Source organism: Aquarana catesbeiana, linkage group LG05 (genome assembly GCF_042186555.1).
Source record: "Aquarana catesbeiana isolate 2022-GZ linkage group LG05, ASM4218655v1, whole genome shotgun sequence".
In the NCBI taxonomy this organism is placed as follows: Eukaryota; Metazoa; Chordata; class Amphibia; order Anura; family Ranidae; genus Aquarana; species Aquarana catesbeiana.
Genome location: NC_133328.1, coordinates 16,938,371 through 16,954,795, shown reverse-complemented (window position 1 = coordinate 16,954,795; position 16,425 = coordinate 16,938,371). Strand labels below are relative to the sequence as shown.

The following is a 16,425-nucleotide window of genomic DNA, read 5'->3' as shown; positions in this document are numbered from 1 at the left end:
AAATATATATATATATATATATATATATATATATATATATATATATATATATATATCAGAAGCTCTAGAGAATAAATTGGTGGGTTTTGCCATTTTTTTTATGTCGCACGCTGTTTGCGCAGCCTTTTTCCAAATGCAGTTTTTGGGGAAAAAAATAATTTTTTTTTTTAATTTTAATGCAAAAAGAAAAATACATAACCCAATTTTTTTGTAAAATATAAAAGATGCAAATAGATACCAAACATGTTACGCTTTCAAACTGCGTCCGTCCGCACAACGGCGACAAACAGCGTAAATGTTGCTACCAGACAATTAATTTTTGGATTTTTTTTTTTTTTTGCTCGAATGGGGGTTCTAACTAATAAACATTTAAAAAAAAAAAATATATATATATATATATATATATATATATATATATATATATATTTATATTAAGCAGAAGCTCTAGAGAATAAATTGGTGGGTTTTGACATTTTTTTATGTCGCACGCTGTTTGTGCAGCCTTTTTCCAAATGCAGTTTTTGGGGGGAAGAAAAAAAATATTTTTTTTTATTTTAATGCAAAAAACACAATACATAACCCAATTTTTTTGTAAAATATAAAAGATGCAAATAGATACCAAACATGTCACACTTTCAAATTGTGCACGCCCGCACAACGGCAACACACAACGTAAATTTTGCTACCGGATAGTTTTTTATTGGTTTTTTTTTTTTTTTTTTTTTTTTGCTAGAATGGGGGTTCTAACTAATAAACATTAAAAAAATTATATAAAGCAGAGGCCCTAGAAAATAAATTTGGCTACCAACATATAATGTCACGCTGTTTGTCACACAGCCTTTTTCAAAATGCAGTTTTTTTGGGGGAAAAAATACTTTCTTTTTTTTTAATTCTAATGCAAAAAAACGCAATGCATAACCCAATTTTTTTTTGTAAAATATTAAAGCTGCCACACCAAGCAAATAGATACCAAACATGTCACGCTTTCAAATTGCGCAAGCCTGCACAATGGCGACAAACAACGTAAACTTTGCTATCCATAGGCGACGTTTTAAAAGCCTTTTATAGGTTAACACTTTAGATGTACCGAGGAGTTCTGGTGCTGGAATTACTGGCTATGATCTGACGTTCACGGTGATACCTCACATGTTTGGGACAATCGCGGTTTGTCTGCGTTTGGAACCCACGCACGCATTTGTGCGGTGGGACGGGGGCACTTTAATTAAATTTTTTTTTATTTGTACGCTTGCTTTTTTTTGTTGGTTTTTTGTTTTTTTTTGCTCGCTTTTATTGCTGTCACAAGGAATGTAAACATCCCTTGTGACAGGTACTCTTTATGGAAGTATCGGGTCTATAAGACACCAAATCCCTCTTTTTGCACTTGGTTAGTATTCAAAACAGCCAAACTTGGCGAATGCTTTCTTTTAAATCTGGCGCCTTTAAGGCTCCAGTAAACTGGAAGTGATGTTGCTTTCCGGGTTACTAGATCCAAGACCCGATCGAAAGGACCTGCCGGCTGGTCACACGGTGGGATGGGAGAGCTCGGGCGAGCGGCAGGAGGGGTGGTGGGGATGTCCCCCCTTCCCGTTGCTTGTAATAATAACCGAGTGGCTGCTTAGCCATTCCGGTTATTACAAGAGAACCGACCGTCTGCTCTAAAAAAAAAAAAAAAAAAACGGTACCGGGGTGATGCCTGCAGCTGTATATCATCCCACTACAACCACTCGAAGTCACATGACGTACCAGGTACCTGATTTGGCGGCAAGTAGTTAGTGTCATTAAACCCAGGCTATAAAAAAAAACTCATTACATGCTATATAACAAAATGTACATACTTCATACTAACAAAGCCACAAAAAACATTAGTTTGTGTTGAGTGGAATGTATACCTGGTTGATCCTGCCTTTAACCGCAAGCAGGATAAGGAGCCAGAAGGGATGTTAGCAAAGCCAGTCTTTAAACAGGAACACAGGAGATGGTTTCTTGTGACGTGACCAGGGCGAAGGCAGTAATGAAGTGAGCTGGATGGGGGGGGAGGTGGCGGGCGGCACTTAACTAGAACTCTTTTCCCCACCTGCTCGCTATCTGCCGGTCTGTCCGGCACTTAGCCCATCTAGGTGGTGGGTGATGGGCCGCGAGCGGTGGGTCAGGCAACGGGTGAAGGGTGGTGAACTGTGGGTCAGGCAGCGGGTGACGGGCGGCGAGCTGTGGGTCAGGCAGCGGGTGACGGGCGGCGAGCTGTGGGTCAGGCAGCGGGTGACGGGCGGCGAGCTGTGGGTCAGTCAGCGGGTGACGGGCGGCAGGCTGTGAGTCAGGCAGCTGGTGAAGGGCGGCAAGATCTGTGGGTCAGGCAGCGGGTGACGGGGGGCGAGCTGTGGGTCAGGCAGCGGGTTACGGGTAGATCTGTAGGTCAGGCAGCGGTGATGGACAGAGAGATGTGGGTCAGGCAGCAGGTTACAGGTGGCGATCTGTGGGTCAGGCAGCGGTTGACAGTGGCGAGCTGTGGGTCAGGCAGCGGGTGACAGTGGTGAGCTGTGGGTCAGGCAGCGGGTGACAGTGGTGAGCTGTGGGTCAGGCAGCGGGTGACAGTGGTGAGCTGTGGGTCAGGCAGCGGGTGACAGTGGTGAGCTGTGGGTCAGGCAGCGGGTGACAGTGGTGAGCTGTGGGTCAGGCAGTGGGTGACAGAGGCGAGCTGTGGGTCAGGCAGCGGGTGACAGTGGTGAGCTGTGGGTCAGGCAGCGGGTGACAGTGGTGAGCTGTGGGTCAGGCAGCGGGTGACAGTGGTGAGCTGTGGGTCAGGCAGCGGGTGACAGTGGTGAGCTGTGGGTCAGGCAGCGGGTGACAGTGGTGAGCTGTGGGTCAGGCAGCGGGTGACAGAGGCGAGCTGTGGGTCAGGCAGCGGGTGACAGAGGCGAGCTGTGGGTCAGGCAGCGGGTGACAGTGGTGAGCTGTGGGTCAGGCAGCGGGTGACAGTGGTGAGCTGTGGGTCAGGCAGCGGGTGACAGAGGCGAGCTGTGGGTCAGGCAGAGGGTGACAGAGGCGAGCTGTGGGTCAGGCAGTGGGTTATGGGCGGCGATCTGTGGGTCAGGCAGAGGGTGACAGCGGCGATGTGTGGGTCAGGCAGCGGTGACGGGCAGAGAGATGTGGGTCAGGCAGCGGTGACGGGCAAAGAGACCTGGGTCAGGCAGCGGGTGACGGGCGGCGAGCTGTGGGTCAGGCATCGGGTGACAGTGGCAAGCTGTGGGTCAGGCAGTGGTGACGGGCATAGAGATGTGGGTCAGGCAGCGGGTGAGAGCGGTGAGCTGTAAGTCAGGCATCAGGTAACAGTGGCCAGCTGTGGGTCAGGCAGCGGTGACGGGCAGAGAGATGTGGGTCAGGCAGCGGGTGACAGTGGTGAGCTGTGGGTCAGGCAGCGGGTGACAGTGGCGAGCTGTGGGTCAGGCAGTGGGTTATGGGCGGCGATCTGTGGGTCAGGCAGAGGGTGACAGCGGCGATGTGTGGGTCAGGCAGCGGTGACGGGCAGAGAGATGTGGGTCAGGCAGCGGTGACGGGCAAAGAGACCTGGGTCAGGCAGCGGGTGACGGGCGGCGAGCTGTGGGTCAGGCATCGGGTGACAGTGGCAAGCTGTGGGTCAGGCAGTGGTGACGGGCATAGAGATGTGGGTCAGGCAGCGGGTGAGAGCGGTGAGCTGTAAGTCAGGCATCAGGTAACAGTGGCCAGCTGTGGGTCAGGCAGCGGTGACGGGCAGAGAGATGTGGGTCAGGCAGCGGGTGACAGTGGTGAGCTGTGGGTCAGGCAGCGGGTGACAGTGGTGAGCTGTGGGTCAGGCAGCGGGTGACAGTGGTGAGCTGTGGGTCAGGCAGCGGGTGACAGTGGTGAGCTGTGGGTCAGGCAGCGGGTGACAGTGGTGAGCTGTGGGTCAGGCAGCGGGTGACAGTGGTGAGCTGTGGGTCAGGCAGCGGGTGACAGTGGTGAGCTGTGGGTCAGGCAGCGGGTGACAGTGGTGAGCTGTGGGTCAGGCAGCGGGTGACAGTGGCGAGCTGTGGGTCAGGCAGCTCTCCTCTCCTCCTGCTAGGCGTCCAATAGGATCACCTGTCCTTTCAGCCAATCGGGTGATGGATTTCAGACCCGCTTCCTGATTGGCCAGGAGGAGGAGCAGTGTGGCTATAACGAATATCCATTAGTTATTGTCACAGAACTGGGTGGACTCCGGGCGCAGAAGAGCCCATCCCTTTTTTGAAGTCTATTAGAGCCTTTGGCCCCAATCATGTGCTTCAAAAAATAGCCCCCGCCTTTGGAATCCATGTGTCCGGCGTCCTTATATGTAGATCAGGGGGCCGGACACATGGATAGGGGGGAGGGGGGGCGGCGCTCTGTGCGCCCCTAATGCACGGGCCGCCACTGCACCGTGGCGTTTCCATTTTGTGGGCGGCCCCCGCCGCGTTTCAGAAACGCCACGAATCGCGGGGACGCCCTTTGCGATCCCCCGTTACTTTGAATGGCACCCAAATAGCGGAGTGATTTTGCCGTGAGTGCCGCCCGACGAATCGCTGTAAAATCACACAAAGAGAATTGCGGGATGCCTGTCACCCAAAAGAACTTTTGGGCGACAGGCGTCCCACGATTCTCTTTGCACGATTTTACAGCGATTCGTCGGGCGGCACTCACGGCAAAATCACTCCGCTATTTGGGTGCCATTCAAAGTAACGGGGGATCGCAAGGGCGTCCCCGCGATTCGTGGCGTTTCTGAAACGCGGCGGGGGCCGCCCACAAAATGGAAAGCCACGGTGTGATTGGAGACTATTCTTCCATTTGTGAGGTCAGGCACTGATGTTGGACGAGAAGGTCTGGCTCGCAGTCTCTAATTCATCCCCAAGGTGTTCTATGGGGTTGCGGTCAGGACTCTGTGCAGGACAGTCCAGTTCCTCCACCCCAAACTCCCTCATCCATGTTGTCACTCTGCCAGTTACAATGTATCACACATCCCCCCCCCTCCTCCAGTTACAATGTATCACACATCCCCCTCCTCCAGTTACAATGTATCACACATCCCCCTCCTCCTCCAGTTACAATGTATCACACATCCCCCCCTCCTCCAGTTACAATGTATCACACATCCCCTCCTCCAGTTACAATGTATCACACATCCCCTCCTCCAGTTACAATGTATCACACATCCCCTCCTCCAGTTACAATGTATCACACATCCCCTCCTCCAGTTACAATGTATCACACATCCCCCCTTCTCCAGTTACAATGTATTACACATCCCCCCCTCCTCCAGTTACAATGTATCACACATCCCCCCCTCCTCCAGTTACAATGTATCACACATCCCCCCCTCCTCCAGTTACAATGTATCACACATCCCCCTCCTCCTCCAGTTACAATGTATCACACATCCCCCCCTCCTCCAGTTACAATGTATCACACATCCCCCCCTCCTCCAGTTACAATGTATCACACATCCCCCCCTCCTCCAGTTACAATGTATCACACATCCCCCTCCTCCAGTTACAATGTATCACACATCCCCCTCCTCCAGTTACAATGTATCACACATCCCCCTCCTCCAGTTACAATGTATCACGCATCCCCCCCTCCTCCAGTTACAATGTATCACACATCCCCCTCCTCCTCCAGTTACAATGTATCACACATCCCCCCCTCCTCCAGTTACAATGTATCACACATCCCCCTCCTCCTCCAGTTACAATGTATCACACATCCCCCCCTCCTCCAGTTACAATGTATCACACATCCCCCTCCTCCTCCAGTTACAATGTATCACACATCCCCCCCCTCCTCCAGTTACAATGTATCACACATCCCCCCCTCCTCCAGTTACAATGTATCACACATCCCCCCTCCTCCTCCAGTTACAATGTATCACACATCCCCCTTCTCCAGTTACAATGTATCACACATCCCCCTCCTCCAGTTACAATGTATCACACATCCCCCCCTCCTCCAGTTACAATGTATCACACATCCCCCTCCTCCAGTTACAATGTATCACACATCCCCCCCTCCTCCAGTTACAATGTATCACACATCCCCCCTCCTCCAGTTACAATGTATCACACATCCCCTCCTCCAGTTACAATGTATCACACATCCCCCTCCTCCTCCAGTTACAATGTATCACACATCCCCCTCCTCCAGTTACAATGTATCACACATCCCCCTCCTCCTCCAGTTACAATGTATCACACATCCCCCCTCCTCCAGTTACAATGTATTACACATCCCCCCCTCCTCCAGTTACAATGTATTACACATCCCCCCCTCCTCCAGTTACAATGTATCACACATCCCCCTCCTCCAGTTACAATGTATCACACATCCCCCTCCTCCTCCAGTTACAATGTATCACACATCCCCCTCCTCCAGTTACAATGTATCACACATCCCCCCTCCTCCAGTTACAATGTATCACACATCCCCCCCTCCTCCAGTTACAATGTATCACACATCCCCCCCTCCTCCAGTTACAATGTATCACACATCCCCTCCTCCAGTTACAATGTATCACACATCCCCCCTCCTCCAGTTACAATGTATCACACATCCCCCCTCCTCCAGTTACAATGTATCACACATCCCCCCTCCTCCAGTTACAATGTATCACACATCCCCCTCCTCCTCCAGTTACAATGTATCACACATCCCCCCTCCTCCTCCAGTTACAATGTATCACACATCCCCTCTCCTCCAGTTACAATGTATCACACATCCCCTCTCCTCCAGTTACAATGTATCACACATCCCCCCTCCTCCAGTTACAATGTATCACACATCCCCCTCCTCCTCCAGTTACAATGTATCACACATCCCCCCTCCTCCAGTTACAATGTATCACACATCCCCCTCCTCCTCCAGTTACAATGTATCACACATCCCCCCCTCCTCCAGTTACAATGTATCACACATCCCCCCTCCTCCAGTTACAATGTATCACACATCCCCCCTCCTCCAGTTACAATGTATCACACATCCCCTCTCCTCAGTTACAATGTATCACACATCCCCCCTCCTCCAGTTACAATGTATCACACATCCCCCCTCCTCCAGTTACAATGTATCACACATCCCCCCTCCTCCAGTTACAATGTATCACACATCCCCCCCTCCTCCAGTTACAATGTATCACACATCCCCCTCCTCCAGTTACAATGTATCACACATCCCCCCCTCCTCCAGTTACAATGTATCACACATCCCCCTCCTCCAGTTACAATGTATCACACATCCCCCCTCCTCCAGTTACAATGTATCACACATCCCCCCTCCTCCTCCAGTTACAATGTATCACACATCCCCCCTCCTCCAGTTACAATGTATCACACATCCCCCTCCTCCAGTTACAATGTATCACACATCCCCTCCTCCAGTTACAATGTATCACACATCCCCCCTCCTCCAGTTACAATGTATCACACATCCCCCCCTCCTCCAGTTACAATGTATCACACATCCCCCTCCTCCAGTTACAATGTATCACACATCCCCCCCTCCTCCAGTTACAATGTATCACACATCCCCCCTCCTCCAGTTACAATGTATCACACATCCCCCCTCCTCCAGTTACAATGTATCACACATCCCCCCTCCTCCAGTTACAATGTATCACACATCCCCTCCTCCAGTTACAATGTATCACACATCCCCCCCTCCTCCAGTTACAATGTATTACACATCCCCCCCTCCTCCAGTTACAATGTATCACACATCCCCTCCTCCAGTTACAATGTATCACACATCCCCCTCCTCCTCCAGTTACAATGTATCACACATCCCCCTCCTCCAGTTACAATGTATCACACATCCCCCCTCCTCCAGTTACAATGTATCACACATCCCCCCCTCCTCCAGTTACAATGTATCACACATCCCCTCCTCCAGTTACAATGTATCACACATCCCCCCTCCTCCAGTTACAATGTATCACACATCCCCCCTCCTCCAGTTACAATGTATCACACATCCCCCCTCCTCCAGTTACAATGTATCACACATCCCCCTCCTCCTCCAGTTACAATGTATCACACATCCCCCCTCCTCCTCCAGTTACAATGTATCACACATCCCCTCTCCTCCAGTTACAATGTATCACACATCCCCTCTCCTCCAGTTACAATGTATCACACATCCCCCTCCTCCTCCAGTTACAATGTATCACACATCCCCCCTCCTCCAGTTACAATGTATCACACATCCCCTCCTCCTCCAGTTACAATGTATCACACATCCCCCCCTCCTCCAGTTACAATGTATCACACATCCCCCTCCTCCAGTTACAATGTATCACACATCCCCCCTCCTCCAGTTACAATGTATCACACATCCCCTCTCCTCCAGTTACAATGTATCACACATCCCCTCTCCTCCAGTTACAATGTATCACACATCCCCCCTCCTCCAGTTACAATGTATCACACATCCCCCTCCTCCAGTTACAATGTATCACACATCCCCCTCCTCCTCCAGTTACAATGTATCACACATCCCCTCCTCCAGTTACAATGTATCACACATCCCCCCTCCTCCAGTTACAATGTATCACACATCCCCCCTCCTCCAGTTACAATGTATCACACATCCCCCCTCCTCCAGTTACAATGTATCACACATCCCCCCTCCTCCAGTTACAATGTATCACACATCCCCCTCCTCCTCCAGTTACAATGTATCACACATCCCCCCTCCTCCTCCAGTTACAATGTATCACACATCCCCTCTCCTCCAGTTACAATGTATCACACATCCCCTCTCCTCCAGTTACAATGTATCACACATCCCCCCTCCTCCAGTTACAATGTATCACACATCCCCCTCCTCCTCCAGTTACAATGTATCACACATCCCCCCTCCTCCAGTTACAATGTATCACACATCCCCCTCCTCCTCCAGTTACAATGTATCACACATCCCCCCCTCCTCCAGTTACAATGTATCACACATCCCCCCTCCTCCAGTTACAATGTATCACACATCCCCCCTCCTCCAGTTACAATGTATCACACATCCCCTCTCCTCCAGTTACAATGTATCACACATCCCCCCTCCTCCAGTTACAATGTATCACACATCCCCCCTCCTCCAGTTACAATGTATCACACATCCCCCTCCTCCTCCAGTTACAATGTATCACACATCCCCCTCCTCCTCCAGTTACAATGTATCACACATCCCCCCCTCCTCCAGTTACAATGTATCACACATCCCCCTCCTCCTCCAGTTACAATGTATCACACATCCCCCCTCCTCCAGTTACAATGTATCACACATCCCCCTCCTCCTCCAGTTACAATGTATCACACATCCCCCCCTCCTCCAGTTACAATGTATCACACATCCCCCCTCCTCCAGTTACAATGTATCACACATCCCCCCTCCTCCAGTTACAATGTATCACACATCCCCTCTCCTCCAGTTACAATGTATCACACATCCCCCCTCCTCCAGTTACAATGTATCACACATCCCCCCTCCTCCAGTTACAATGTATCACACATCCCCCTCCTCCTCCAGTTACAATGTATCACACATCCCCCCCTCCTCCAGTTACAATGTATCACACATCCCCCCTCCTCCAGTTACAATGTATCACACATCCCCCCTCCTCCAGTTACAATGTATCACACATCCCCCTCCTCCTCCAGTTACAATGTATCACACATCCCCCTCCTCCTCCAGTTACAATGTATCACACATCCCCCCCTCCTCCAGTTACAATGTATCACACATCCCCCTCCTCCAGTTACAATGTATCACACATCCCCCCCTCCTCCAGTTACAATGTATCACACATCCCCCTCCTCCTCTAGTTACAATGTATCACACATCCCCCTCCTCCAGTTACAATGTATCACACATCCCCCCTCCTCCTCCAGTTACAATGTATCACACATCCCCCTCCTCCAGTTACAATGTATCACACATCCCCCTCCTCCAGTTACAATGTATCACACATCCCCCCTCCTCCTCCAGTTACAATGTATCACACATCCCCCCCTCCTCCAGTTACAATGTATCACACATCCCCCTCCTCCAGTTACAATGTATCACACATCCCCCCCTCCTCCAGTTACAATGTATCACACATCCCCCTCCTCCAGTTACAATGTATCACACATCCCCCCCTCCTCCAGTTACAATGTATCACACATCCCCCTCCTCCTCCAGTTACAATGTATCACACATCCCCCTCCTCCAGTTACAATGTATCACACATCCCCCCTCCTCCTCCAGTTACAATGTATCACACATCCCCCCCCCTCCTCCAGTTACAATGTATCACACATCCCCCCTCCTCCAGTTACAATGTATCACACATCCCCCCCTCCTCCAGTTACAATGTATCACACATCCCCCCCTCCTCCAGTTACAATGTATCACACATCCCCCTCCTCCAGTTACAATGTATCACACATCCCCCCCTCCTCCAGTTACAATGTATCACACATCCCCCCCTCCTCCAGTTACAATGTATCACACATCCCCCCCTCCTCCAGTTACAATGTATCACACATCCCCCCTCCTCCAGTTACAATGTATCACACATCCCCCCCTCCTCCAGTTACAATGTATCACACATCCCCCCCTCCTCCAGTTACAATGTATCACACATCCCCCTCCTCCAGTTACAATGTATCACACATCCCCCCTCCTCCAGTTACAATGTATCACACATCCCCTCCTCCAGTTACAATGTATCTTTCTCTCTCCCGGCCCCTCCCCTCCTCTCTTTTTGTCTCTCTCTCAGGCGGAGGGGGCGGTCCCAGGCGTCTCTGGCCACGTGACCCGCTGTGTCCAATCAGGAGCGGTCCCCGGGCAGCACACCCCCCGCTCCGGAGAGGCCGGGCAGAGCCGGGAATGTGTCATGGCGGAGTGAGGGGAGCCCGGGGAGGAGGAGGAGGGGGGAGAAGAGGAGCGGGGGGCCCGAGCAGCCACACACCGTACATGGACACAGGGAGCCCCGAGAGCAGCGGCCCGGAGCACCGTCCCTTCCCTCTGGTCTGTGTGAGGAGCCGCCGGCACAATGGTAGGAGAAGCCCCGGCTGTGTGTGAGGCCTGAGCCCGGGGAGGAGGAGGAGGGAGGGGGGACAATGGAGGCCACAGTGTGAGGACACCGGGATCAACCCGGCCTTCTATTGTCTGCACCCTGCAATACATCCCGGGGACAATGGGGGCCCCTAGTGGACATTCCACGAGGACAATGGGGGCCCCTACCAGACACTACATGGGGGCCCCTACCAGACACTACATGGGGCACAATGGGGGCCCCCACCAGACACTACATGGGGGCCCCTACCAGACACTACATGGGGGGCAATGGGGGCCCCTACCAGACACTACATGGGGGACAATGGGGGCCCCTACCAGACACTACATGGGGCACAATGGGGGCCCCTACCAGACACTACATGGGGGCCCCTACCAGACACTACATGGGGGGCAATGGGGGCCCCTACCAGACACTACATGGGGGGCAATGGGGCCCCTACCAGACACTACATGGGGGGCAATGGGGGCCCCTACCAGACACTACATGGGGGGCAATGGGGGCCCCTACCAGACACTACATGGGGGACAATGGGGGCCCCTACCAGACACTACATGGGGGACAATGGGGGCCCCTACCAGACTCTACATGGGGGACAATGGGGACCCCTTAAGGGACAGTGCATGGGGGGCCCCCCACTGAACCCTGGATGATGGGTCAATAGGGGGCCCCCACCGGGCACTGCATGTGTGCCAATTGAGGGCCCCTCTACGCTTTATCCTCCACCAAGGTGCACAACATCTCCCCATCATGACCCCTGGCAGGACTTGCACCCATCCTAAGGAGCGGAACCCATCATCTTCCTCAAGACTGCCAACCATCCTCATCCCTTCCTTATGATTTGTACCGATCGCCATCATATGTTGTCAAATTGGTACCCATCTCCTTCCCCATTCTTAAGACTGGCACCTATTTCCTTCCTTATCTCCATCCCCAGCCTCAGTACTGGCACCCATTCTTAAGACTTAAATCTATTCCCATTCCTTCCTCAAGACTGGCACCCATCTTCATCCTCATCTTCAGTACTGGCACCCCCCCCAACAAAATGTTTTTAAACTGGCACCCATCTTTCTCTCCATCCCCATTCTCAGGACTGGCACTGTTCCCTGTTAAATGTCTTAGGACTGACACCCATCTTCGTCCCCGTTCCTTTCCTCATGACTGGCACCCATCCCCGTCATATGTCAGAAATTGGTACCCATCTCCATCCTCATTCTTAAGACTGGCATCCTTCCCTTCCTTAAAACGTCATCCTGTTCTCAGGACTGGCACCCATTTTTATTCCTTCCTCAGGGCTGGCACCCTTTCCCATTAAACGACGCCCATCTCCATTTTTAAGACTGGCACCCATCTCCATCCAATCTTTATTACTGCTTCAGCCCACTTCCAAGGCTGGCGCCCATCTACATTCCTTCTTTCTGCCATCTCCAGGACCAGCAGTCTTCTTAGGCCCATCTTCATCCCATCCCCATAGTTAGTACCCATCTTCATCCCTTCTCCAGGGTTGATACCTGTCTCAGTCCCATATTCATCCCATCTCCAGGGTTGGTAACTGTCCCAGTCCCATCTTCGTCCCATATCCAGGGATGTTTCCCATCTCAGTCCCATGTTCATCCCATCTTCAGGGTCGATGCTCATCTCTGTCCAATATTCATCCCATCTCCATGGTTGGTACCCACCATCTCAGTCCCATCTTCATCCTATATCCAGGGCTGGTACCCATCTCAGTTCCATCTTCATCCTATATCCAGGGCTGGTACCCATCTCAGTCCCTTCTTCATCCCATCTCCAGGGTTGGTACCCATCTCAGTCCCTTCTTCATCCCATCTCCAGGGTTGGTACCCATCTCTGTCCATCTTCATCCCATCTCCAGGGTTGGTACCCATCTCAGTCCCTTCTTCATCCCATCTCCAGGGTTGGTACCCATCTCTGTCCCATCTTCATCCCATCTCCAGGGTTGATGCCCATCTCTGTCCAATATTCATCCCATCTCCATGGTTGGTACCCATCTCAGTTCCATCTTCATCCTATATCCAGGGCTGGTACCCATCTCAGTCCCTTCTTCATCCCATCTCCAGGGTTGGTACCCATCTCAGTCCCTTCTTCATCCCATCTCCAGGGTTGGTACCCATCTCTGTCCCATCTTCATCCCATCTCCAGGGTTGGTACCCATCTCAGTCCCTTCTTCATCCCATCTCCAGGGTTGGTACCCATCTCTGTCCCATCTTCATCCCATTTTCAGGGTTGATGCCCATCTCTGTCCAATATTCATCCCATCTCCATGGTTGGTACCCATCTCAGTCCCATCTTCATCCTATATCCAGGGCTGGTACCCATCTCAGTCCCATCTTCATCCTATATCCAGGGCTGGTACCCATCTCAGTCCCTTCTTCATCCCATCTCCAGGTTGGTACCCATCTCAGTCCCTTCTTCATCCCATCTCCAGGGTTGGTACCCATCTCTGTCCCATCTTCATCCCATCTTCAGGGTTGATGCCCATCTCTGTCCAATATTCATCCATCTCCATGGTTGGTACCCATCTCAGTCCCATCTTCATCCTATATCCAGGGCTGGTACCCATCTCAGTCCCATCTTCATCCTATATCCAGGGCTGGTACCCATCTCTGTCCCATCTTCATCCCATCTCCAGGGTTGGTACCCATCTCCGTCCCATCTTCATCCCATCTCCAGGGTTGGTACCCATCTCTGTCCCATATTCATCCCATCTCCAGGGTTGGTACCCATCTCTGTCCCACCTTCATCCCATCTCCAGGGTTGGTACCCATCTCTGTCCCATCTTCATCCCATCTCCAGGGTTGGTACCCATCTCTGTCCATCTTCATCCCATCTCCAGGGTTGGTACCCATCTCTGTCCCATCTTCATCCCATCTCTATGGTTGATACCCATCTCAGTCCCATCTTCATCCTATATCCAGGGCTGGTACCCATCTCAGTCCCATCTTCATCCCATCTCCAGGGCTGGTACCCATCTCAGTCCCTTCTTCATCCCATCTCCAGGGTTGGTACCCATCTCTGTCCCATCTTCATCCCATCTCCAAGGTTGGTACCCATCTCTGTCCCATCTCCAGGGTTGGTACCCATCTCTGTCCCATCTTCATCCCATCTCCTGGGTTGGTACCCATCTCTGTCCCATCTTCATCCCATCTCCAGGGTTGGTACCCATCTCTGTCCCATCTTCATCCCATCTCCATGGTTGGTTCCCATCTCTGTCCCATCTTCATCCCATCTCCAGGGTTGGTTCCCATCTTCAGGGTTGGTACCCATCTCTGTCCCATCTTCAGGGTTGGTACCCATCTCTGTCCCATCGTCATCCATTTTTATCCCCTCTGTCTCTTCTTCGTCCCATCTCCAGGGTTGGTTCCCATCTTGGTCTCTTCATCCCTTTGCAAGGACTGGTACCCATCTCAGTCCCATTTTCATCCCCTCTGTCTTTTCTTCATCCCATCTCCAGGCTTGGTACCCATCTCAGTCCCTTCTTCACCCCATCTCCAGGATTGGTACCCGTTTTAGTTCCCTTCTTCATCCCATCTCCAGGTTTGGTACCCATCTTAGTCCCATTTCCATCCCTTCTCAGTCTCTTCTTTATCTCATCTCAGTCCTGGCTTCATCCCATCTCAAGGGTTGGTGCTCATCCCTCTCCTATTTCATCCTTGCTTCATCTAATCTTTGGCACCCATCTTTGTCCCATCTCCATGGATGGTAACCTTCTCAATCTCAGCTTCATCTTAAGTCCAGAATTGGTACAGATCTTGGTCCTCTCTTCATTCCATCTCCATAACTGGCACCTATTTCCATCCTATTCTTTTCTCGGTCCCATCTTCTGTAATAATGCCAATCTCCATCTCCATCCCATCATCCCTGTTTCTAGCCTTCTCAGCCCCCCCCCACCCCCCCCCCCCAAGCCTCATCTATGGTTTAACCAATTTCTATACCATCTAAGATAGGCTGACAGGCATCTCTATCCCTGTTTTCATCCCAACTCTGTCCCTGGTAACCAACTCCATCCCATTTCGGCTGATACCCATCTCTATCCATGCTTTCGTACCTTCCCAGTCATCATTCCTGGCTTCAAACCATCTGGCACTTATTTTCATCACATCTCCATCCTGGTTTTATATGTCTCCATCACATCTCTAGGACTGACACCCATCTCCATCTCAGCTTTATCCTATTTTCATACCATCTCTATCCTTATCTCTGTTTCAGTCTGTCTCCAGGGTAGGCACCCATCTCCATCCAGCATTGTCTGGCTTTTTTTTTTTTGCTTTGATCATTTGTCGCATTTCTGTTTGGTTGCCAGTTTAGGGAGATGCAACAGATTTTTGAACGTGTGACATTGTATCCTTTTCCTAGAGAAGGTCTTTTAATCTATCACAAAGTCATCAGAGCAGCGAATGTTATAGGAAACCCTTCCTGAAATGACCATGCACTGCCATTGCTGAACTCCTTCGGGATACCTGGCTGTCTCTCTGGATTCTTACAGTCTTTCAATGTCCTGACCCAATGACCCTCCATAGAGTAATCTTACCAGGGATTCCCTGAGGCCTGAATATTATTTCAAATGGTTCCTCTGGGGTAAAAGGTTGATAGTCTGTTCTAGAGGGATTCCACAGGTATACTATATACATAGTTACAGCACCTCACTTTTTCCACATTTTGTTATGTTACAGCCTTATTCCAAAATGGATTAAATTAATTTTTCCTCGGAATTCTACAAACAATACCCCATAATGACAATGTGAAAGAAGTTTGTTTCAAATCTTTGTAAATTTATTAAAAATAAAAAAGGAAAAAAATCCCATGTACATAAGTATTCACAGCCTTTGCTCAGTACTTTGGTGAAGCCCCTTTGGCACCAATTACAGCCTCGAGTCTTTTTTGAGTATGATGCTACAAGCTTGGCACACCTATTTTTGGGCAGTTTCTCCCATTCTTCTTTGCAGGACCTCTCAAGCACCATCAGGTTAGCTGGAGAGCATCGGTGCCCAGCAATTTTCAGATTTCTCTAGAGCTGTTCAATCGGGTTTAAGTCTGGGCTCTGGCTGGACCACTCAAGGGACATTCACAGAGTTGTCCCGTAGCCACTCCTTTGTTATTTTGGCTGTGTGCTTAGAGTCGTTGTACTGTTGGAAGATGAACCTTCGCCCCAGTCTGAGGTCCAAAGCACTCTGGAGCAGGTTGTCATCAAGGATGTCTCTGTACATTGCTGCATTCATCTTTCCCTCGATCCTGACTAGTCTCCCAGTTCCTCCCGCTGAAAAACATTCCCACAGCATGATGCTGCCACCACCATGCTTCACTGTAGGGATGGGATCGTCCAGGTGATGAGCGGTGCC

General features: G+C 51.0%; 1 protein-coding gene across 1 annotated transcript in view; it reads left to right on the top strand.

The window, feature by feature from the left end:
- Nucleotides 1-10,874: 10,874 nt before the first annotated feature.
- Nucleotides 10,875-16,425, top strand: part of ZBTB47 (zinc finger and BTB domain containing 47) — a 49,457-nt gene continuing 43,906 nt past the window's right edge. The window contains exon 1 of the mRNA XM_073629483.1: nt 10,875-11,047. Coding sequence (XP_073485584.1) covers nt 11,045-11,047 — 3 coding nt within the window. The 5' untranslated portion in view covers nt 10,875-11,044. The remainder of the gene's footprint in view (nt 11,048-16,425) is intronic.